At 38.5% G+C, this 25,373-nt stretch overlaps 2 protein-coding genes and 1 non-coding gene across 3 annotated transcripts; all 3 read left to right on the forward strand.

Annotated features, from left to right (window-relative positions):
• The first annotated feature begins 220 nt into the window (after nucleotides 1–220).
• LOC137713259 (CASP-like protein 4A3) lies at nucleotides 221–2,360 on the forward strand. The gene is made up of 3 exons (XM_068452549.2): nucleotides 221–949; nucleotides 1,408–1,543; nucleotides 1,895–2,360. Exons 1-3 carry the CDS (start codon nucleotides 339–341, stop codon nucleotides 2,087–2,089), a joined length of 942 nt encoding a protein of 313 aa, XP_068308650.1. The 5' UTR covers nucleotides 221–338; the 3' UTR covers nucleotides 2,090–2,360.
• Nucleotides 2,361–10,298: 7,938 nt separating this feature from the next.
• On the forward strand, nucleotides 10,299–14,349 carry LOC137713522 (serine/threonine/tyrosine-protein kinase HT1-like). Its single transcript, XM_068452831.2, has 3 exons — nucleotides 10,299–11,411; nucleotides 11,885–12,340; nucleotides 13,920–14,349. Exons 1-3 carry the CDS (start codon nucleotides 11,052–11,054, stop codon nucleotides 14,157–14,159), a joined length of 1,056 nt encoding a protein of 351 aa, XP_068308932.1. The 5' UTR covers nucleotides 10,299–11,051; the 3' UTR covers nucleotides 14,160–14,349.
• Nucleotides 14,350–15,205: 856 nt separating this feature from the next.
• On the forward strand, nucleotides 15,206–15,285 carry TRNAL-UAG (transfer RNA leucine (anticodon UAG)). Its single transcript has one exon. It is a non-coding gene; the product is annotated as a tRNA-Leu (tRNA).
• Nucleotides 15,286–25,373: the final 10,088 nt, after the last annotated feature.

Genomic DNA, 25,373 nt, shown 5'->3' on the forward strand with positions numbered 1-25,373 from the left:
AATAAAGGAATCCAAAATTTAGTTTAGAGAAACACACATACTATATTGGTCAACTGACTTAATTCACATGTGATGATTAACCTAGTCATGTGCTAACTTTACCTTCCGCCAGTGTAAAAGAGACAGGTAACGACGTCGTATGAATGAATCAACTTAACTTTGGTAAGTAGTAAGCGGGAAACAAGCTTTCCACGTGGCCGACTTCCCCACAGCGCGAAAGCATCATCAAATTAAAGACTCCGGAGTCCCACCCATCACTTCTCTTCTCACTTTCTCAGTTCCCAAACACTCTTTTTCCCACTGCAACAAAATCCCGAGAAAATTTTATACGCGCCCAAATGGAATCCCAACCCCAATCCCAAAATCCCAACCACCACCCCCAGAAATCCAATCCCAACATGAAGAAGTCTTGGTCTTTGAAATCCGACGACTCGGCCCAGGCCGACTCTCCCCTCCGATTCCACTCCCCGATCCGATCCGATGCCTTCGACCCGCCCGACACCCCGCCGTATGAGTCCGTCGAGAACACGCCGGAAAATCCGGTCGACAACTCCAAGGCGATCACGGTCGTCGACAAGTTCACCCAGTACTCGCCGCTCCGGCCTCAGAAGCCGCCGGAGAATGCCAAGGCGCCGTCGCCGGTGGTGGTGTACAACCGGGCGGTGAGGGAGGAAGTGGCGCCGTCCGTGTCGAAGGTTGGGCCGACCGGCGGAGTCAACGGTGTTGGAGGCGGGGAGGAAGGCGGAGTCACCGGTGTTGGCGGTGGGAGGTCGAGGGGTGCGACGAATTCCATTCTGAGACGGTCGAAGAGGGGGGAGATGCTGCAGACGGCGGCGCTAGGGTTTAGAGTGAGCGAGTTAGTGCTGTGCTTGATTTCGTTCTCGGTTTTGGCGGCGGATAAGACTCGGGGCTGGAGCGGCGACTCCTTCGATCGCTACAAGGAATACAGGTTCCTCCTCCGCCTGACTTTCAATTTAATTTCCCTTTTTCAGAAAATTATTAATGATTAGCTGATTAAGTCAAATTAGTGTTTTAATTTTAATTCAAACTGTAAAAGATTTTTTTTAGTCAAAATGGTCTTCAGATTGTTATAATCGATAGAAGTAGTCCTTGACATTGTTTAGTGTCGCCCGCTTTTGTCTTTATGTTAAATTGAAAAAACAAAAATACTATCAATTTAACGAATTTTTTTCACAGAAATACCAAAATGATTCAAACAAACCCACGGACCATTTTGGCTAAAAAGCCTCGATAAAATTTAAATTTCAACCAATTTTCTTGCTTTGCTCTGTTATTTTTTTAATGATTTGTTGAAACATTTTTTACTGTGAATTTGGTTCTTGAATTTTTGTTTAATTTTGGAGATAATGTTATGATGAATTGAAGATTATGTGCTAAACTTTGCAGGTATTGCTTATCTGTGAATGTAATTGGATTTGCATATGCTGCCTTTCAAGCCTACAATCTATCCTACCATATGGTCACCGGGAAGTACGTGATCCGCCACCATCTTCGTCGCCACTTTGATTTCTTCATGGATCAGGCAAGTTACTCAGTCGGCCCGCCTGTCTTCATCGCTATTTAACATTTCTATTGCTAAATGTATTATCTTATATGTTATGTTAGTGGAGTAGGATTACATTTCTATTGCTTGTATGGTTCTTGTTCAGAAGGTAACGAACATCGGTTAGTGACTTGAAAACTTAGCTAAGTTGGTTGCGACCTAACGCCTGTTATTTGTTTCCGAAATAGGCTTCTGCGTTATTATTATGCTTCCAGCCGAAGCGATGCCATTTTAAGATTTAGGGTGTACTGCCTCAGCTCGAGGGAAGCTAAAGATTTGTGTACTGATAAGCAATGCGTTGTGCTTTTGTGGTGTTGGTTCAATTTGCAGGTACTGGCATACCTTCTCATTTCAGCATCGTCGTCTGCAGCCACCCGGCTTGACGACTGGCAATCAAATTGGGGGACGGATGAGTTCACGGAGATGGCCACTGCTTCGGTCAGCATGGCCTTCCTGGCTTTTGTTGCCTTTGCGCTTAGCTCCCTCGTATCTGGTTACAACCTCTGTACCTATGATTCTGCATGATATATATCCTACCTACACAGTAGGAAGTCAGCACTAATGCCAAGCCCACACGTCCTCCTCAACAGTCGCCTTGCTCTCACTAGGCCTTGAGGGGGCGCAAACCAAAGTGTGAGTGGATCATAATCATTTATAACCGACAACCTGTAGACTCAATTTTTCATTTTCTCAATGTTGTTTGTAAAGCTTCAAACATGTTCCCCACATGGCAATTTGTGTGTATAATTATAGCCTTGATAAAAATAAAGGAAAACTAATGAAAATGGCTTTAAAATGTGGTTTTTCATTAAAGTGAATAGTACCATCATTGATTTTTTAGTGTAAAAATATGGTTTTTCATTAAAGTGAACAGTACGAATGATTTTTCGTTAAAGTTCCCCAAAAATAACAGTGAAATCTTGAGTTGTTAATATGGAAGCATTTCTTTGCATTTTGTGCCTTGGGGAGTTTGCAAATTCTAAGATTGAATTCTACCTCTCTATTTGTTGGGTAGACATAGGCACAATGATGTGCAAGAACAATATCTCAAGTCAATAACGTACGACTATGCGTATTAACTTGTCCATGAAATAATTCTTGATTCGGCCATATGAGAATTTCTCGTTGTACGGAACTTCTCCTTGGTGAGATTACAAGCTCCTTCATTTAAGGAAAACATTCCTTCCATAGCTACAATTTTCTTATATGCATATGCATCAAACTTTCATATTAATTATCACGTTTTATTACATGAAAAAGTTAAAATCATACAAAATTACAAAATATACTAAAACAACTCATTAAAAACATAACGAAATCTTTTTGCATATATCAAATTTTAACTGAGACAAGAAGAAGGGGTAACTTCTTCCCTCAGGGAAGAGTCCAAGCTCAGCTAGTATCACCTGCGCACGGGGTTAAAACGCATGGAATACGCATAGCCGGGGGCCGAACCAATCTCAACCATTGCTTGGTTATTCCAATAAAACAACCGTTCAGATTTGCAATGGGCTAAGCTTCACAACGGGTTAGTAACAATGTGGTTCAAATTCGTCTTTTATGAGAATCGAACATAAAACGTCTCACTTACAAGTGAAGAGAAACCATTAGACTATAATACTATGTGGCACAAGTATTTTATGTTGGGTGTTTATCACAAATGGTTCCTGAAATTGACCATCACCATTAGGATGGTCCCTGAAATTAAAAACCAATCAATGTAGTCCCTGAAAATACATGTCGCAAATCAATGTGGTTATTCCGTCACAATTTTGTTAAAAATTCCGTTAAATGCTGATGTAGCACATAAATGAGCCCCACAAGATTTACGAGTTTTTATCACAAATGGTCTCTAAAATTGACCCACACCATCAAGATGGTTCCTGACATTGACCCACACTATCAATATGATCTCTGAAATTGAAAATCAATCAATGTAGTCCTTGAAAATAGGTGTCGCAAATCAATATAATCTTTTTGACACTATTCTGTAAAAAAATTTGTTATGTGCTAATATAGATTTAAAAATTAATTAAAAAAAGTTGTCTAAATGCCTACTTCGAAGACAGATCCCTTCCATAAATTCTCAAAGGCACAAGGCTTAACCAAGACCTAAGAAGGGTTGTGGAAATTTTTTTCAACCAACAATAGACGCACCTCAGTTATAACCTCATTATCTCAAGGCAGACATCGCCGTTCTTTGCATCACCAGACCACCAGGGAAGCGTCGAACAAGCTCTCTAAGATTAAGGTTGTGAGGATGTTGATCACCTAAATGTTAAGAGTGATGTCTCAGAAGTCGTTGCCAATAGGCCAAGCCGTCACCATTGGTGATCTCGACTCAAGTTCAATTCGGTGAAGAATGTCGAAGTGTGTAAAGATAGATGTATTGATTTTTTTTTTTTTTTTTTTAAGAGAATAGAGATCGAATGAGGTAGAAAAATGTAGACTAGGATTAGAGGTGATTGCAGGACTGGGTTTTTGGGTTGACAATTTTTTTGTTAACTATTAAATTATTTAGCCTATTTGTAATTTTTTTTAAAATTTAATTAGACTTGTGTGACCCATTTATGTGTCATATCGACACATAACCGAATTTTTGACAGAATTGTGACGGAAATACTACATTGATTTGAGACACTTACTTGTGGGACTACATTGATCAATTTTCAATTTTATGGACCATTTTGATGTTGCGAGTCAATTTCAGGGACCATTTTGTTGTCATGGGCCAATTTTAATGACCATTTGTAAGAAAAAAAGAACTTATGAGACTCATTTATGTGCTACATCAACACTTAACATAATTTTTAATATAATTGTAACATAATGATCACATTGATTTACGACACCTATTTTCAGATACTACATTGATTGATTTTTAATTTCATAAACTATCTTGATGATGATGGTTAATTTCAAATACCATTTGTGATAAAAACCCTTTTACGTTTAACTTCTAAAAGAATAGAGTCCACATCTTTCTCTTCTTGCCGGCGCTGGGCAGACATCGGCACAGTGGGCCTGAAACACGCAAAAAGCACCAACTAATTGGGCGCTCAAAAACTTGAGAAATCAAAACTGAGCCCATTAAAGGCCCATTATCTGATTAAGATATGAGAATTACAAATTGGGTAAGAAAAATCCAAACTTTTGTCTCTTTTATTTTGATTTCATTGTCCAAAATATATATTCTTTTTTAATTTTAAATTTGTTGTAAGCTATGCCATTGTCATCTGCCATATGTGCCTTGCTCCCGTGGAATTGATAAATAATAATTATCACGACATAATTTATAAAGTTGTAACGCAAACATTGTTTTTTGAGAGAAAGTTGTAACGCAAACATGAAGCAAGTTAGGTTTTGTTATCAACAATGGTGAAGTCTCGGCATCAAACCATTTACAAGAAAACATAACAACATTTGTAGTAGGCGTCGATTTAGACACATCATGTCTTATATCCAAACAACCATCATAAACGTTTCATGCAGTTGTTCCTTACCTTGCTAGGGTTGCCCTCTCCTCTCTTGTTAAGTACTATGACCCAAAAACCCTAATCATGTTATGCATTGGAGGAGTCTGAAACTTACCACTATGTGTATGAGTCATGATTATGGAGAAAACCCTAATCATGTTATACCGTGGCGGAATCAAAAACTTGCCACTAATTAAGTATACGTATGGGGTCATGATTATATATGGAGGAGAAAATATTAATTAGTAATTTTTTTTCTTAACATTGGGTTTAGTTAACTTAGTTTGTCAAGATTGTGTGGCCAAATTAGCAAATTAGTGGAAAAAAAAAAAACAAGGTGTTAGGGTTAGGTGACTTCCTCACCTTCATTGTGTGGCCAAATTAACTCTATGCTTTAATAGTACAAATAATGAAAGGGATATGTTATTCTTTTCTATAATTCTACGAATAATATTCGTGGTACCAGATTAATTTTAGATGAAGCAGTTGGATTATTAGATGAACCGTTAATCATTATATATTGCTAATTTAGTTGATAATCTAATAATATAATATACCAATTAATCACTTGTAAGAGTGTCATTAACTAGTAAGCATGATCATAAATGGAATGTCAAGCGAGCAGAAGTTCACGTGGTATCCTCCATCAGCCATGTTCATGCAATACAAAATAGAGCTAGATGACAAACATTCCCTATCAGTCCCGGCTTTTTCTAATGGAAAATAGTTAAAAGATCAAATTTTTAGATCATGTAACGTAGTAGACGATTGAATTTATTTTTTAATAATTTAAAGAAGAAATTCAACTATCAATTACCGTTTTCAAACTAAGCAGCCAACCATCCTTTATTTATAGTCTTCCTCCCTGCACATTCGCTTGTCCTCTATCGTAATAGTGTAATACACTCATCGCTACCGTCCATGCACGCACAAACAAATCTCAACCGTCCGATACATAAAAATCCACGAACAAATCCAAATCCCATGCAAACCCTAGCTATATAATATCGTCGTATATTATATTATCATTGCCGAAACAATTATGTCCATGGTCCATACACAAGACTCACTCGAAAATGCAACATGCCTATCCTTTACTTTACACCTCCTAAACTTTGTCATTTAGGATAATTAGTATTCTAATTAATCATGGTTAAAGTAATGTAATATCATTAGACAACAACCATGATTTGTACGGGCAAGGGACATATTCTGTACCATAAGTTTTGGCTAGATTTTCGAATCTTGATGAGCTGGTGCTACACAACATGGACACGTGGTATTTTCATCAATGTTTCCAAGGTACACTTGCATGTGCACCACCCTAATTTTGTGCTTCTTCGTTTTGGTAATTGCAGCGTCCCCATGATGTTAACAATAATAATAGGTAATCATTTTCACGTTCTCGTCTTCTCTTTTGTACTCACCTTGTTTTCGTTTAACGATTCTCTTTTTACTTATTCAATTAAGGAGTGATAAAAAGAAAGGATTGTAAACGGAGATATTAGGATAATAATAAATTTCACACTTCAAATTTATCATTTTGCATTTCTTCTCTTGTTTTTTGTGTTTTTGTTTATTGATACTTCTTTGACTTATTTAAATCAACAACAAAGAAAGAAAAGAGATATGCAGAGAAATGATAGGTAGTGATTTTCAGAATCTTAAATGTATCCATCATTCAACATTTTTCTTTTATTTTCACCGCTTAATTTTTCTTTGTATTTAATCCCAAAACTATAAATAAGACGAGTACCGTAGAAAGACGAAACGAAAGAAAAGATCATTCCGCAAGAAAACGCGAGTGCGAAACTTACTACTCTGATAATAATAATGCAAGCTTTTCGCATTTTATAAGATTAAAAATCCCCCAAAGGTTCTTTGCAGCAAATAAATTAAAGAAAAGGTTATCTGTTCATATTGTGATGCTAATATACTATTAATATATAGTAATCAGTTTGGAATATTGACCGATTGACAATGAGTTGACACCTAAAATACTCAAATTGCAGTTGAAAATAATATACAGATTGAAAATGCTTGGTTTTGTGATTCCTTGCCCACTAAACTAAATCACAAGTTTCCAACTCCTGATTAAGAAATTAACCAACCTAATTAACAATATCTTAAGAGATACTGATGAACGTTAATCATCTGGTACAGCATGCCAACCTACCAAATAATGCAAAATCGATCTTCAATGGTGGGCAAAATTTTTTTTTTATTTTTATTTTTTTTGTTGAGAAAATGGTTGGTAGATCTTGATGATAAGGTTCAAGCCACAAAATAATACCTCATGTAGCATCTAACCTGCCTTGCTAGATCAATTTGTACACACCATTTGAACAAATCTATAAATCGTCGATTTAAGTTGAAGTGTAACAACATCACAAATATCAAATTGTGTGGATGGCAAAGATTTTATAAAAGATTGATTAACCAATGAATTGACTCAAACACGTTTGTGTATAACATTAAAATTAGTCGATCATGTTCAAGTGGGAGATCCAACCAACCATAAGGGATAGCTTTTGGTCTTCATTGTTATATGTCCACATATATCAACGACTAAGATTCAACCACTAACTTATAGACAGTTGTTTCAGACTCAACTCTAAAGCTTTAATTCATAAGGTATTGCTGCGATATGAACTAGCATACATCAACGGCTGATATTCAACTGCTAAGATATAACAACGATTGATCCAAACACAATTTTAAAATTTTAACTGATAAGCCTATACATACATCAACGACTGAGATTCGACCGCTTGAGCGTGAACAACCAACTCGATGCACAACACAATGAAGCATTAATGATGTTTTAGACCTGTTTAGATTGGTAATGGATCCAGCGGGCAAATCAGGACCCAGCCAAGTTGTAGTTGTAAGGATGGCAGAGTCCCCCAACATTTAAATGGTTTGCATGCTTTGTAAACCTTGTACCTTTTGGGTGCATTTTGAGCTGTACCTCTTGTCTGTGCCAACCTAGACAGACTTAGTTGGCAAAGTCACACTCAGAGTGAAACATACGCGCTCCAAGAGCGGATTGGTTTTCTTTCTTGTTTTTTTCTCGTTTTTATTGTTTATTTAAAACAAAAAATGTATTAAATAAAACAAAATCTCCATCGATAATGAGAGATTTTTTAATTGCGGGCCTAAAACAGTATTTCACATGTCAAAATATTTTCAAAGAAAATGATATATTTTTTTATGTCTTTCTACTTATTTTATAATACATTGAGCGCTTGCTTAGATACGACCAATGTTCTAAAAGACGCTAGGCGCTAGTTAGATGAGCTTAGGCTTGGTGCCTAGGCGGCTGGATCCTAGCGCCTAGGCGGACTAAGTGGATTTGAGTAAATTTCTTATATATTGTATAAATAAGTGTCTGCTTATATTTTAAAAAATAGAAAATGAAGAAAAATATGATAGAAAACAATATAAGTTGGAGGAGGATGTTTTTATTTAGTTTGTCTTAGCTTTTTATGGGGGTCGTATACAATATACAAACAGATATACTTGAGGTTTTTAAGTTGTTGGGGTCAAAGGCAACCAATTACCCTATACTAACTCCGTCACTGGCTAGACAAGTGCCTATGCGGTCTAGGTAGGTTTTTATACAGGTTTAAGCACACTTTCTTAATTTTTAAATACTTAAAAATTACTTAAGATGATAATTAGCTGTCTAACGCTTAAATAGAACCTCGACGGCCCTAGCCAGAAATTAACCGTGGATACGACACTTGGGAAAAATTCTCATCAATAATGGTTTGAAGGAAAATGAGAATAATGGTTTGAAGGAAAATTAACAAATAAAATAAAAAAAAATAAAATGGAATCAGAGAGGAGAGAGAGGGGGAGGAGAGAGAGACCGTATACGGAAGAGGACCATACGGCTTTTCCGACACACCCACGGATCCCTCTGTGTGAGCGTGGGGCCCACTTTCTTTTCAGCCATAACATTTAGTCCTATCCTCACTTCGGTTTCAGTTACAGGTTTGTAACGTACGTCCTACTTCTTGAATGACACATATACCCTCCTGTGAAATTTGGAGGGACTAAAATAGCCTTGGTGTTGGTGCTTTTACAGTTTTAAACATGGTTGTTAAAAGATAAAGGTCACTTTATTTTAAATTTTGAATGACATATTTTTACTATAAAGTAGTAAGACCATCTCAAACCGAATGAGTGCCAAAGGGCTAGTTTTAGTCTTCTGGCTCTCAAAAAAATTAATATTTTAACGAACAGTGCATGTTCATATTTCTTACCGTCTCCAACCAAGGGTCAGACCAAGCATAGCCCTATCACAAAAAACTATCTTCAACTGAGCGCCAAACATAATTTATTATTTTAATTGAATTACTATGGTTACTTAAATTAAATTACCTCAATAATTTTATGTTATGGATTGTCAATAATTTTCATGTTGTTAATTTTTTTTTTTATGTAGTTTAATGTTACTTAATGTTGTTTAATATTGTTTAATGTTGTTTCATGTTCCTGAATGTGAAAAAAAAAAAAATCAAATATGATGTCAGCATGTGGCTTGGTTTGGGGCCGGCTGGTTGGCCCTTGGGCCTTTTTTTTGTCCAGTAGGACCCACGAGCCATTTAGCCTGGCCCTCGGTTGGAGACAATTTTCAGGCTATTTTTGGCTATCTGGTTCTTTCGGTTGGAGATGGTCTAACTAATTCTTGACCAAATCTTTGAATAGGAAAGTCAACAATGTTTTTGATTCTCATTTTATCAGACTTTAATATTGAAAAAAGTTCTAAATTTGTAAGTAATTTTGTTGCTGTATAACTAACGCTTTTAAATTCAATCAAATTGAATTCCAGTACTAATCTTATGGTCAATAAACACTTTTAAGTTGATTGAAGGACAAACTTTAAATTGAATTCCAGTCCTAATCTTATAGCATGTGTATTGCCCACAAATCATATTATTTGTCAAGGAAAAACTACTAACCACTTCTTTTCAATCTTTTGCATCTTTAGTAGATGATGACTACAACAGAGGTCAGATATAAAGTAACTTTTTTTATTTTTCAACTCATTAGTAATGTTTTTCTTCGTAACGTCAAGATTGTTTGAAAAACAAAAAAAACTAACCTATCTTTTTTTTTTTTTTATCACAAATGATTGAGGCCGACTAATTAACATTCTTGGTGCCTGGTATTGCTGTAAGCAAAGGGGCACGTAGTGGCATGTTGGCTTTGCGATATAAAGGGCAAAAAGGGAAAATCAGATACAGGGATTCAGTTTGTCTCCTCAGAAGTGGATCTTCGCACGTTAATGAAATGGAGTTCGTAGAGAGGAGGAGCTGTGAATTTTATGGAGAGAGATGACGAGAGAAGTACAGCCAGCCACCTCCCCTACCCATTGCATATGCTTTCACTGCACCACCAACAACAACGTCCCAATTCATCTCTCAACCAACTCATTCCTCTCTCTCTCTCTCTCTCTCTCTCTCTCTCTCTCTCTCTCTCTCTCCCCCCACTGTTTTTGTTTTCTAGCTTCGCATTATTACAAGCTCTCAACTTTTTTCCCCTACTTTCTCTTTTTAACTACTGCATCCTTGACCACCTGAGCTCTTTCCCTCAACTTCTCAAAACCCATGTGTGTTTTTGGGCTTGGAAGCTCAAAAACCATATTTTGGGAGCTTCTTTTGCTCTTTTAAATGGTGGGTTTTTGTCTAAATATGTAGAGATTCAAGATTTCTGACCGAACTCTCCACCTTTTGCCCAGAAACATGCTTATTGGCCTGAAACTTATCAACTTTTTTCCCAGCTTCTGCTTAATCTGAACCCACCTGCCTTTAAATGCACAAAGATTGATGAGATGATTTCAAAATGTAGGTGTTTGAAAAACAACACTTTAATCTTTCTGGGTCGTCTCCAAATCCAAGTTTTTCTGCAAGTTTGGAGGCTTTCTGCTAGTTGAGGAGTGCAAATACCAAAAGGGGTTCTGAGATTTTTCTGATTCTTTTGATGAGTTTTGACGCCGACCCATGAAGAATTTCCACTGGTTTAAGCAGATTTCCAGCAATGGCAAGCCTGAGAGGAGCCTCTCGCTGGGTGAGTACAATCGTGCAGTCTCATGGTCCAAGTACTTGGTGTCGTCAGGGGCTGAGATTAAAGGGGAAGGAGAGGAGGAGTGGAGTGCGGACATGTCACAGTTGTACATTGGGTGTAAATTTGCTTCCGGAAGGCATAGTAGGATTTACAGAGGGGTTTATAAGGAGAGAGATGTGGCGATTAAGCTGATAAGCCAGCCTGAGGAGGATGAAGGGTTGGCTGTTTTGCTTGAGAAGCAGTTCACTTCTGAGGTTGCTTTGCTTTTTCGATTGCACCATCCTAATATCATCACTGTAAATCTCTCTCTCTCCTCTTTGTTAAGTTTATGGTGGTGTTGTTTGCCTTTTCAGATCCTTTGCAAATGCAGTTTTTGTTTTTCTTCTTTTTCAAGTTTTCTTCCTGCTAACTTTTGTGATCTTTTGGTCTGCATAAAAACGCAAGATCCCCTTTAACCTTGTGCAATTTAAGATTTTACTCCAAGAAATCACTCGAAAAAATGGAACCGCTTCGGCATAAAATGTTAGAAGAAATCTGTTCCGGTTACATCAATTGGTCATTGATTGATTATTGCACAGTCCTTACCTTAGAATTCTCCATCTTTTCAATTCTGTATCCGACCTCAATCTTTGTTGGTATTGCGTATATTCCGAAAAATTGGAATCGGTTCTTCTAAGAATTTTGTTGTTCTTTTAGTAACATTTAATGCTGGAACAATAGCTGTTTCTTTACGTTTTTTGACCTTCATGTACCAATTTTTGTTGTGCAGTTTGTTGCAGCTTGTAAGAAACCTCCTGTGTTCTGCATTATCACCGAGTATTTAGCTGGGGGATCGTTAAGGAAGTATCTTCATCAGCAGGAGCCACATTCTGTTCCGCTTAGCCTAGTTATGAAGTTAGCCCTCAACATTGCACGCGGGATGCAATATCTCCATTCTCAAAGTATACTTCATAGGGATCTCAAGTCAGAAAATTTATTGCTAGGGGAAGATATGTCTGTAAAGGTTGCGGATTTTGGTATTTCATGCCTAGAATCACAGTGCGGCAGCGTAAAGGGATTCACGGGTACTTACCGCTGGATGGCACCCGAAATGATCAAGGAGAAACACCATACAAAGAAAGTCGATGTTTACAGTTTTGGAATAGTTCTGTGGGAGCTTTTAACGGCATTGACACCATTTGACAACATGACTCCTGAACAGGCTGCATTTGCAGTATCGCAGAAGGTATTTTTTTCATTGTACCCCGTAATATTACTTACCCTGGTTTGCGGTTAATGATTTGTATCAATAGATTCAATACCTATTAGTTATAATTAAGTGTTGATATGGTGATACCTGTTATTGAAAGAGGGGATATTATTGTGGCAAGTATTAGTCTACGCGTTTAAACGAGGCCAAGATATCCATTCTTGAGATATTGAACTCTTTAAGTAACAGGATTATAAAAAACCCAGTACTACTGAAAATTAATTCTGTCACCCATATGTTTTTGAGTTTTCGAAACTGTTAGAGAATTATGGAAACAGAGAATGATAATGTTCCTTTCTGAATCATTTGCTTTTGCTGCATATTATCTTCCCATTCTTAGCATACTAAGATACAATTTAGAGAACACTTTATATACGTGCCTCGTAAACTGACTGCTCGAATAGCTCTCATGTGCATTGATAATTTTTGAGTTTCCTTAGAATTCTCTTTCAAGTGTCAGCTCTTCTACTTCACAACATTTGATAAACTTTCTTAAATTCCCATGCAGTAAAAGTAACTTGTCATATCAGAAATTACAGTTTATCCGTTATCGTTTTTAGTTTCTATTCTTCTTGATGCATCTGTTACACCTGTATGTTTCTCACATGCATCAGAAGTGGGGTGAGAGACGGTCATTTATATGCTTGTCTTTGTATTATCCAGATCATGTGGGGACCTGCTGCATTTGGCCATCCTTATTTATGCAGGAAATGAAATCTCCTAAAATCGGAGAAATATATTAAATCCTACATCTTTTTCGTTGTTGATAAGATATATTAAAGCACTGGTGATCATGCACTAATACAGGTAGACATCTAAAGGATGTGGAGAGTTGCATTTAATGTTTGTTTAATTCCTGTCTCATAAAGAACGTAAAACTTCAGCGATTTCCTAATCGCCTTCTACCAAGAAGAAGCATGCTGGCATCTAATGATCTGTTTCAGTTTTTCCTGTTGGCATCTTGCACCTGTTATGATTTTGTGGAATAAATGGGAACTCTGTCTGTTTTCCCACCTTGAATTCTCACTTGCCACCCATGTAAACCGCTTTTGTTGCTGTGTTTTGAAACCTTTTAACATGAAGCTGACCTGTTATGGAGATATATGTGTCGATCTCCTTTTAGTTCTGAACTATGGATGTTCAACTTGTTCGTGTCATTGCACTATTCTGAACAACGCCTGGTATGTAATGGCATCATTATGCAAATCAGTTTACTTGGTTGTGCTTATGATTCCTGTAAACATGAAAGTCAAATGTTTTGAGTAAACAAACCCGAATGTGCTGGAAGTTGTTGCAAAAGCCAGAATTTGGCGTGTTCACAGCTACAATTTGTCATCGAAGTTTGGTTGCAGGAACTGAAGATGAGATGAATCTAAAGTATCAAAAGCTGCATTAATGTCCTAATTAGTTGAAACGTGGTCAGGTTGATCTGATTTTTTGTATGAGCACAGTAGACTAAGATTTCTGCAGTGGCTAATACAATGATAACAGTGTGTTAAGTTTCCTTTGTAGCAAAGTTTATTAAACGTGTTATGTGCTCCTGAATTTTGTGCAGAATGCAAGACCCCCTTTGCCGTCCACATGCCCGGTGCCATTCAGTCGCCTCATTAGCCGATGCTGGTCAAGCCATCCAGATAAGCGACCTCATTTCGATGAGATAGTGCACATTTTGGAAGGTTATGCCGAGTCCCTTGAGCAGGACCCAGATTTCTTCTCATCTTACAAGCCGCCCCCAGATCACGCCCTGTTGCGATGCTTTCCAAAATGGAAGGGTCGCCGTAGTTCTGCTTCTTGAAAGATTTAGGGATTCGTCTTCTGGAATCGAAGTATTGAAGTTAAATGTACCATATGCTTTTCTTGTCAAGGTTCCCATCTTCATACAAATTATGATCGTGAACCTTTTTTCCTTTCTGTCTTGTTAACCTTTTTATCCTTTTGTCTTGAATATATTGGAATGAAAAGCACTACTTTTATTGGTGTTTTAACTTCATTTGCATACTTCATATAAGCACTTTCAATAGAAGCACTTTAAATTTGATGTGAAATGCTGAATGTGACATTTTCAATAGAAGCACTTTTGGAACTTCCTCTCCATCACTCCTAATGCGCATTCCCACTCTTGGGATAGTATTGGCATGAGAGATTTGGATATGAAAACTTATTGTATGCGCTGATTATATATCTTGAGTTGAAGACTTCATTACACTTCATCGTAACATTTCAGATCAATAATACAATATCATGTGGAAACATGAAAACACATGACATTGCGTATGGGGTCTAGCTTAGTCTATGCATGCAAAAATGCTTCCAATTCTTCAATGTCTTCTCTCACTCTAATTTACAATTTCACTTTGTAATTAGCTAATTTTTTTTTAATTTTTTTTTAACAAACGATATTATCTACATTAAGAAGGAGGGGGAGGCAAGCTAAACCTTACAATAGGTTAACAATAATGTGGTTCAAATTCGCCTTTGATGAGAATCGAACCTAAGACCTCTCACTTATAAGTAAAAAGAAATACCACTAAAGACCGTAATACTAAGTGACAACTAATGTTTTTAAACTAATTCATTTTACTTTGTTTTCTCTTAAAGAAAAGCGTAACAGATAGAGTAGTTCTATTCACACACCTATTTTTATTTCTCATACACCCTCAATTTACGATCATTGGATTAAATGAATTCAAAAAGTTTAATGTCAAAAAATTAATGAAGGTGCAAGGTAAAAATAAGTGTAGAATAATTGCTTGTGAAACGCCAAAAAAATAACAATAAAACTTACCCAAATATAGTATAGTAAAACCGTATTTATAATTTTTGTGACCTTATAAAACATGTGACGGTTTGGCCGAGTGGTCTAAGGCGCCAGATTTAGGCTCTGGTCCGAAAGGGCGTGGGTTCAAATCCCACAGCCGTCAGATTTTTTGTTCTCTTTAAATTTTTTTTCTTGCACTTTTTGAACTATTCATTAGTTTGCCACAAATTTGAAATTTACAATGGCAAGGTAAGAAATTCAATTTTTTATTTTTAGATGGATAAATTACATTTTATCCCCTCATGTTTGGGATCGATTTCAATTTCTTACAGCATCTTTAAAAATTTTAATTTCATACATTTACTTATCATTTTATTTCAATTTCATACAACCGTTAAAAAATCTATTAAGTTAACCGTTAAGTGATGACGTGGCAAATATGAGGTCTTCATTTATGTTGATGTGACTACCATATTTGTATCACGTGGCTAAACGCTTAATAAAAAATTTAAAATATTAAAATAATTAATTAAAGAAAAAAAAAAAACCAAAAGTCCCTTTCGTCTTCCCCACCCTTTCTCCCCACCGGAGCCCATCCCCCACCCTCTTCTCCCATCCCCCATCACTCGAGCCTCCCCTCAACCTTCTGGTACACCCAATCGGTCTCAGATAGCAGAAAGCTAGAAATTGAAGGAACAATGCAGAGATAGTAAAAGAGAAATGAGATTTAAAAGGAAAGGAGACACATTTTCATTCATTCATGCCCTAACAACATACATTACACTATTTATATTCAACTGAAAGGGAAACCTAGCTCCAAACAAGCTGGGCCTTGAGCAAAACATAGTTGTGGGTTAACAGGTATGGGCTGAGACAAAGAGCTAATAGGCCCCTAAACAATGTGGTCCTAACAACTCCCCCCCCCTCGGTTAAAGAAAATGCATGTCCTCAGGCCTGAAAATCGGGATAACGAGCAATGATGTCGTCAGCGACTTCCCAAGTAGCATCAATGATGGCAGTCCTGTCCATTTGATGAGCCATTTGGTGACTGCATCATTCTTCTTCTTGAACATGCCGCGATCAAGTACTTTTTCTGGTTGCCAATGTAGAAGCCCTGTGGGGTCAAGTGGTGGTAAAGTTGCATTTGGGGAAATATGATCACCACTTTTCTTCTTGAGCAAGGAGACGTGAAAAACCAGATGTATCTTGGAAGTATGTGGGAGATCGAGTTTGTAAGCCACAAAACCAGTACGTTCCCGTACTTGAAATGGTCCATAAAACTTGGGGGCAAGTTTGTCGGATTTGCGCAGAGCAACAGATTGTTGACGATAGGGTTGCAGCTTTAGGTAGACCCAATCACCCACCATGAATTTACGTTCTGTTCGGCCCTTGTCATAGATTTGTTTCATGCGATTCTGAGCGAGTGGCAAGTTAGCTCGTAAAATGCGAAGCAACCTGTCTCTGTCTTGTAAAGCCATATCAACTGAGTGCACTGCAGTGGTTCCAGGTAGATAGGCGTGAATGGCAGGAGGAGGAACCCCGTATAGAGCTTGAAATGGTGACATCTTGATGGCAGATTGTAAAGTGGTGTTATACCACCATTCAGCCCATGGAAGAAGAGAGGACCATTTGGTTGGTGTATCGACTGAAAAACAACGGAGATAATGTTCGAGAGTTCTATTGAGGACTTTAGATTGATCTTCCAATTGAAGGTGATACGCAGAGCATGACAGAGTTTGCTACCTTGATGCTTGAAGAATTCTTGCCAAAAGTTATTGAGAAATGTTGGGTCACGGTCAGACACTATGGATTTCGGCATACCGTGGAGACGGAAGATTTCCTTGATGAATGTTTTTGCAATGGATGTGGAAGTGTACGGATGTTTGAGTGGAATAAAATGGCCGTATTTGGTTAAGCAGTCCACAACCACTAATATTGTCGTGTAACCATTTGAAGAAGGCATGCCTTTTACAAAATCCATGGCAATGTCTTGCCAGATACCATTTGGGATGGGTAGTGGTTGTAAAAGGCCTAGGGGGTGTATCGTCTCAAGGTTCTGGCGTTGACATTCTGGGTAGTGGGCAACAAAGGTCTTCACATCATTGCGGATGCCGGCCAAAGGAAACTTCTTGAAATTTTGTGGTAAGTACGGAGGAAACCCGAGTGGCCGCCATGTAAAATGGAGTGAAACTCATCCAAAATTCGGGGACGCCACTTGGATGAGGAAGGAACGAATATTCGCTTTTTGTAATGGAGGAGATCATTAATAATGGAGAATCCTTGAATAGTTGTGTTCGGGGATTGAAGTAAAGCAGTCCATATATTCATGACTTGGGGATCAGTGGGATAAAACTGCTTGAACTCAGAGATGTAATAAAAAATAGGAGAAGAAATACCAAGAAGTGGCAACAACTCTTCTTGGCGTGAAAGAGCATCTGGAACCGTATTTTGAGACCCTTGTCGATATTCCACCGAGTAATTGTATCCAAGGAGCTTGACAAGCCACTTGTGTTGTTAAGGAGTGGTGATACGCTGCTCAAGAAAATATTTGATTGGTTTGTGGTTTGTGACGATTCGAAAGTGTTGTCCCAATAAATAAGGTCTTCAATGTTGTACTGCAAACACAATAGCTAGCATTTCTTTGTCGTAAGTGGAAAAAGCAAAGTTGCGGCTTGATAATGCTTTGCTAAGGTAAGCAATGAGATGTCTTTCTTGAGTTAACACGGCGCCGATGCCCACACCAGAAGCATCCGTTTCGACCATGAACTGTTTGTTGAAATCAGGGAGGGCAAGAATTGGAGTGGATGCCAAAGCTTGCTTGAGCTTGGTAAATGATGCAATGGAGTCGGGTGTCCATGTAAAGTTGTCGTGCTGGAGCATGGTGGTCAAAGGCTTTGCTATCAATCCATAATGATGGACAAATTTACGATAATAATCGATGAGTCCCAAGAATCCCCGAAGACTTTTGATAGATGTCAGCTGAGGCCAGTCCATGATGGATTGAATTTTTGAAGCATCAACTGATACACCGGTGCCTGAAATAGAATGCCCCAAGTAATCTATTTTGTTTTGGCCAAAAGAACATTTGTTGAGCTTCACTTTCAGGCTGTTCGTGGAAAGAACTTGGAAAACAGTCTCCAAATGGGAAAGGTGAGTATTCAAAGATGGGCTATACATAAGTATATCATCAAAAAATACTAACACAAACTTACACAAGTATGGACGGAAAATGGAGTTCATAAGAGCTTGAAAAGTAGATGGTGCATTGGATAAACCAAATGGCATTACCATGAATTCAAAGTGACCATCATGTGTACGAAAAGCAGTTTTGGCGATGTCCTCTGTGCTCATGCGTATCTGGTGATAACCAGAACATAGGTCGAGTTTGGTGAAGATGAAAGCACCGTGTAATTCATCCAAGAGCTCATCCACCATCAGAATTGGAAAACGATCCTTGATTGTAGCTGCGTTAAGTGCTCTGTAATCAATGCAGAGGCGTCATGACTCATCTTTCTTTTTGACCAGGAGGACAGGAGAAGAAAATGGGCTATTGCTGTTTCGAATGACATCAGAGAAAATGAGTTCCTGCACCTGTCTCTTAAGTTCTGCCTTCTGTGAATGAGGGTAACGATATGGGCGTACATTGATGGGTTGGGTATTTGGAAGCAACGGGATCATGTGGTCAATTTGTCTGGGTGGTGGGAGGTCGAGAGGAAGGGAGAATAGGTGTTTGTATTAGGATATGAGGGAGACAATTGTTGGGTGAGTATTAGGGGGTGGGAAAAATGGTGTGTCGGTGGGTAAAGTATGATGAAGGGGTGGGTGGTTGTTGGGATGTGAAAAGTGGGTGGAGTGGCACGGGTTAAAAGTGGGCTGGGCTGTAATAAGACCTTGGAGGGTGTAAGTGTGGCCTTTTGTTGTGAAAACCATGGTTTTATTCTTGAAATGCTAGCCGATAAAACCTAAGAACTCTAACCATTCGGCTCCCAAAACTAAATCATACCCAGGGATGGTGAGTAGGAGAAATGAACCAACAAGAGTGTAATTTTGCAAGGTGACTGCCACATTGTGAACTCTCATGGTGGCTGTGACTTGTTTGTGAAAAGCCGTGGTAAACGGTATTGGGTTAATATGTTCAATTGGTAATCCCAGATGCTGGGCAATATCAACGCTCAAAAGGTTACAGGCAGCCCCCGAGTCAATGAGAACTTTGATGGGTATGGAGTCGATAGAGCCGTGCAAATGCATAGGGTGACCCTTTCCAAGGTGTGGTATAGAAAAAAAACTTAATCATGTGGCACATGGGATCAAGGGGGTGCTCCTCCTCGGGGTTACAATCATGAAATTCATGGGAGTCATCCTCGGGGGTGTCAATGTCCAACAATACAATCATTGGGTGTTTGCATTTATGACTAGGTACATGCGGCTCTGTGCAGTGAAAACACTCATTTTTTCTGATTTTATCTTGGACCTCGGCGGGGGTTAGACGTTTGAAATGAGCCGTGGGTGGTGGGGAGGAACTGTGACAGGTGGTGTAATGGGATGGATGGTGGGTCTAGAAAAGGAGGATTGGAAGGGGCGAGAAAAAGGGTTACGGGTATAACGTTTAGCTTGGTTTTTGGTCTCAAAGATTTTGGCTAGCTTTTGGGCTTAGTAGAGAGAGTCGGGTTCGAGAGCTAAGACGTCGTGATGAATGTCGTCACGTAGGCCCCTAAGGAAAACATGTTTCAATTGATTTTCAGTCCAATCTATCACCCTACATGACAGTTTGGTAAATTTAGCGATGTATTCATCCACGGTGCCTTTTTGTTGAATGTGAGTGAGCTGTGATTCAATATTAGCTTGATCACCACCCCCAAAACGTTGAAGCAATAGGTCGACAAAGAGACTCCAGTTCTCTCGTCCGTACCATTGTTTGAACCCTCGCATCCAAATCGAGGCATTCGCCCCAAAATTACAAGCAGCCACCAAAACCCACTGATTCGGTGGAACCTCATAATAGTCCAGGTATCTTTCAGCCATGGCCAACCACCCATATGGGTCATCCCCATTAAAACGTGGTAACTCCATTTTGATTGGTTTAAAATGAGATGAGTGGTGATGTAGGGTGGGTGTGAGGTGTGGTTGAGTGTAGGAGTTAAATGGCGTTGGTGAAGGTAAAACCTGGAATGAGTAGGGTTATGGTGGGATTAGGGAAATAGGGTTTAGGGAAAAAAAAGAGGATGATGGGAAGGGTTGCCGGGAAAAAACCGGTCGACTGGTTATAGTTGAGGGGGACGGAGTGGGGTAGGTGGAAAATAAGTATGGGGGTCGTGGAGCAATGATGGGGAAGGGGGGGTTAGAAAGACCCAAGCCTGTGTGTGTAGTTGACGGCGGTGCAAAGAGGGAACGGATAGAGGTGGTGGGTATGGGTGTGGTTGGTCTAGTAGTCAGTGGAGATGGGGTAGGAGTTGGGGTTGTGGTGGGTGTGGCAGTGGTGGTGTGGAGGGAAGGAAGCCCAGATTTGAGAAGGCGAAATTCGTCAAGCATGAGGGTTTGAAACGCTGCAAACTGGGAGATTACTGTGTTTTGGAAGGTTGCATTAGAGGTGGTCATAAGGTCGAATGATTTCTGGAGGTTATGGTGTTGTGTTTCAAGGGCTTCAAGGGTGCGAACCTGGCGCACATCCATAGCGGCGGCGACCGCATCTGGATCGGAAGAGGTAGCGGACTGGGTGTTTTTGCCCATCGAATCGACGGGCTCTGATACCAATTAGTACGCCTAATCGGTCTCAAATAGCAGAAAGCTAGAAATTGAAGGAACAATGCAGAGATAGTAAAAGAAAAATGAGATTTAAAAGGAAAAGAGACACATTTTCATTCATCCATGCCCTAACAGCGTACATTACACTATTTATATTCAATTGAAAATGAACCCTAGCTCCAAACAGGCTGGGCCTTGAGCAAAACATAGTTGTGGGTTAAAAGGTATGGGCTGAGACAAAGAGCTAATCGGCCCTAAACAATGTGGTCCTAACACCTTCAATCTCCATCTTGTTCCAGATCTGTCAATCTCTATCCTAGAAGCCAAAAACTGAAAAAGTTCCAAATTTTCCCACACTCAACATAACACAAAGAAATCCAAACATTTCCTATCCATTTTCTCTCAATTTCCCTCTAACCAAACACACTCTGTTATCTTTCGAAAGAATATGCAAAGCCTACCCATTCAATTTCAAATCCTCAACAACCCAGCAAAACTAAAAAAACAAAAAAACTAAATTATCCAAAATTCTCCCCTCATCGGCCATCGCGAACCACCTTTGTCATCCCTAAACTCTGACATTAAAAGATCAAAATAAAAATCTGTGGACTCGCATCGCAGTAGCAGGGTCTTGACCCACCATCCCAACTCCACAGTTTCGAACTCCGGCAAGAGCGGCGACTCCTCACCCGACTACTTATGAACAATGTCGACCTGAATAGGGACGAATCGAACTCGATTTCCATCTCAGAACTCGGCTTGCCTCAAGTCCGCGTCTCCAACGACCCCTTCTTCGTCGACTCTGACCCAAGCCACTCGTTCCAGGCGATTCGGGTGGGGTGGGGGGTTGAGGGGTGGGTGGGGGTGGGTGGGGGTGGGATGGGGTGGGTTTTTGGATGGGAGGGGAGGTGAAGAGAGTGGAGGAGATGGAGGTGGGTTGGGGGGGATGGGTTTTTGGGTTTCAGTTTTTGTTTTTTATTTTTATTATTATTATTATTTTTTAATATGATAATTTATTATAATATATTAAATGCATAAAAGTTATTATTTTTGCCACGTGGCGCACATTTGGCAGCCACGTCAGCATAAATGTGGTAGCCACGTCAGCTCTTAACGGATCAATGGATGGAAAATGTAACGGATGTATTATATTCAAATAAAATAGTACTTGAGGTATGAAAGTGGAAATTTTTAAAGATGTTGTATGAGGTTGGAATAGACTTCAAACCTGAGGTGGTAAAATGTAATATACCCGTCTATTTTTTTTACAAACATATTAGAGGAGGGAATAATGAATATCACAAAATCTTGGGTTCAAGTGTAAACGCTCTGTTAACGAATTGGATCCATTTTTTGTTAGGTTAAACATTCCATTAGCTAACAATATTCATCTTTCTGCTATTAACTCATAGTTTTCATGAACAAGATCGAGTTGAAGGAAGTTAAAACAAATGCATGCCAATAGCACCAGTCTATTTGTTATCCAATACTCTAGCTTGTTCCGAAAATGAAGAGCAATTAACGTAAAACAAAATATGCACGTGCAAGTATGGTGTCCTGTACCTTTGTTACAACATCACATGAACAAATAATTACACACACCATGGAAGTCCCTCGAAAAATGACACAAAAATGTGAAGAGACCCATTTCTTGTCTGCTTTAGTGTCCTTTTGAGTGAAAACGTTATACTTTTGATAGTAGATTTGTAGAAAGTTCTATCTATATACATATTTCCCAATCCATTACTTTTCACAAGAAATTTTGTGTGGGTAGACAGGACAAAATAATGTATGGTGCAATAATATGACACGAACACGTATGCAAATTAATTGAAGTATTTGGATTAAACTTTTTCGGGCTAGGTCTATAACAGGTTGACATGATAAGAACACACTTAATTAATAAGTCGGGTCAATGTTCACTTGCGAAAAATGACACATTATCGTTATATAATATGCTTTTATTTGGACAGGACATGACACTCAAAACTTGTGTATGAGTTAGGATTATATATTTGGACAAAATAAATTAATGGATTGGGTTTGAGTTGATCATATTATAGCACAACATAAGGAGTATAACTATAGAACATGACACCTTGCTGAGTCATAAAATGTACTTTGAGGCATATATACATATTAACTGTGTCAAATGGGAGAGACAGTCCAAGCACAACATGAGCACAATCCATTTAAATAAGGAATGATAAGGCTAAAATCCATTTAAATTAGGACTGACACGGCACGGTTTGTAAAAACTGCACTTAATGTTTTACCTAAATGAGATGGGTTGGCTCGTCCCATTTGACACCTCTAATACATATAATGTGTTGCAGACTTCTGTGATTCATGTGTTATTCTATCCTTGCTCAGGTTCAAGGGGCTATCAATGAAATAAAGTGAAAAATATTTACCTGCGATGAAATTGCTGTGCTTGCCACAATCTGGTTCTTGAAAAATTGCTCGAAAGAAAACAATGAAACATTCTTCTGTGTGGCATTCAGATCTCCCTCAATTGGTGTCACATTATTTCTCATGCTCGGAGGAGAGAAAATTGGTCTCAATACTTCATACCTTTTGTCATGAGGTATGACATTGTCCCTCGAATTTTGCTTGCTCCAATCTCATGTATTCGACAAGAGTTCGAGAAAGCCTCCCCTTCTTCATGTATAATCCGACATAAGAGATCTCAAAGCTACAACTAACCTCACAAAGATCAAGAAAAGATTCTAATTCCAGGTTTCTAGGCGGTGAACCACTTAACTTTCTATAAAATTACCTGGGCTTGATCCAACATCAGGATGACCCGACAAGAGCTTAACTTCGGCAAAGGTCGATGGTATATTGTCTTGAAAAACCCTGAAGTTGTGCTGCAACTCTTGTTCTTTACTTGTCAAATTAACCAACAGAATTGAAAGGGCGACGACCATCGTATTTTGCATGGCTCGTCGTATGCCATTATTGTGGCACCATTAATTCATTATTTGTTAGTGACACTCATTCAACTCTTTGTACAACACGTGCCTTCTCAAAATGCTCTTTGTACAACACGAGTCTTATACCCTTGAAGGCGATGTAATATCTCTTATTCCTTTGTTCCATCAAGTCCCTACAGATAATCAATGACGAAATTTTTTTGATATACCTATATACGTTTCACTATTAATTTGAAAAAGTGCCCTTTACCATCTTTAGATGTGTCAAATGGGCGAGCCAACCCAAGTACAATTGTACAACACGGACACAATCCATTTAAATAAGGAACAACAAGGCTCAACTCATTTAAATAAGGGCTGACATGACACGGTTCATAACGATTGCACTTGATATTTTACCTAAATGAGATGGTAGGCTCGTCCAGTTTGACACCTCTAATACATATAATGTGTTGCAAACTACTTATTTGTGATTCATGTGTTATTCTTTCCTAATGTGCTCAGGTTCAAGAGGCTATCAATGAAAAGAAGAGACTAATATTTACTGGTCACTCTATTGGTAGCCCAATTGCTGTGCTTTCCACAATCTGAGTCTTGGAAAATTGCTCGAAAGAAAACAATGAAACATTCTTCTATGTGACATTTGGATCTCCCCTAATTGGTGACACATTATTTCTCATACTGAGAGGAGAGAAAATTGGTCTTAATACTTCATACCTTTTATCATGAGGAATGACATTGTCCCTCGAATTTTGTTTGCTCCTATCTCATGTATTCGACAAGAGTTTGGGAAAGCTTTCCTTTTTTCAAAGATGCTACATTGTCTTGAAAAACCCTGAAGTTGTGATGCACCTCTTGTTCTTTTCTTGTCAATTAAGCAACAAAATCGAGAGGGCAACGATCCCCAGTAAATGCTTGAACCAGCATTTGAGATACAAAAATGAACGAAAAGGCAGCTCGAACATGCAGAGTGTGATAACTACTGATAACTTTAGAATCCCTCGCCTTTGTTTCAGTTGGTTCGTTTTACGACCTTAGCTTGGTTAGTACCTTTATTTTCTTCTTTATTTTCTTCCATTTGTGCTAAAACTTAAAAGAAATGGTTATCAAACATGCCATAAGTTTTTATAACCTGGTCTATAACGTGCTTTGATATCTTGCATTATAGAGTGGAAGAGCTAGATAATGCCTTCGCGCAATAGAAAATTTTGAGAAGCGAAAACAAGAAAACAAGGACAAATTTGATTTAAAGAAGAAAGAAATGAACACATAAATGAAAAAAAAAAAACTAATAAATTATAAAGTTAGAGCTTATGGAGAATTTAATCGAGCATCGTATGCCATTGTTGTGGCACCATTTAATCCATTAATTTGTTGGTGGCACTCATGCCACTTTTCGTACAACACGTGCCTTCTTAGGTCACTCTTTGTACAACACGTGCCTTTTCAACCACTCATTATACAACACGTGCTTTATACCCTTGAAAATGATGTAACTTTATACCCTTGAAAATGATGTAACATCTCTTATTCCTTGTTCCATCAAGTCCCTACACATAATCAACGACGGAAT

Source organism: Pyrus communis, chromosome 14, assembly GCF_041283825.1.
Source record: "Pyrus communis isolate YQ-2024b chromosome 14, ASM4128382v1, whole genome shotgun sequence".
In the NCBI taxonomy this organism is placed as follows: domain Eukaryota; kingdom Viridiplantae; phylum Streptophyta; class Magnoliopsida; order Rosales; family Rosaceae; genus Pyrus; species Pyrus communis.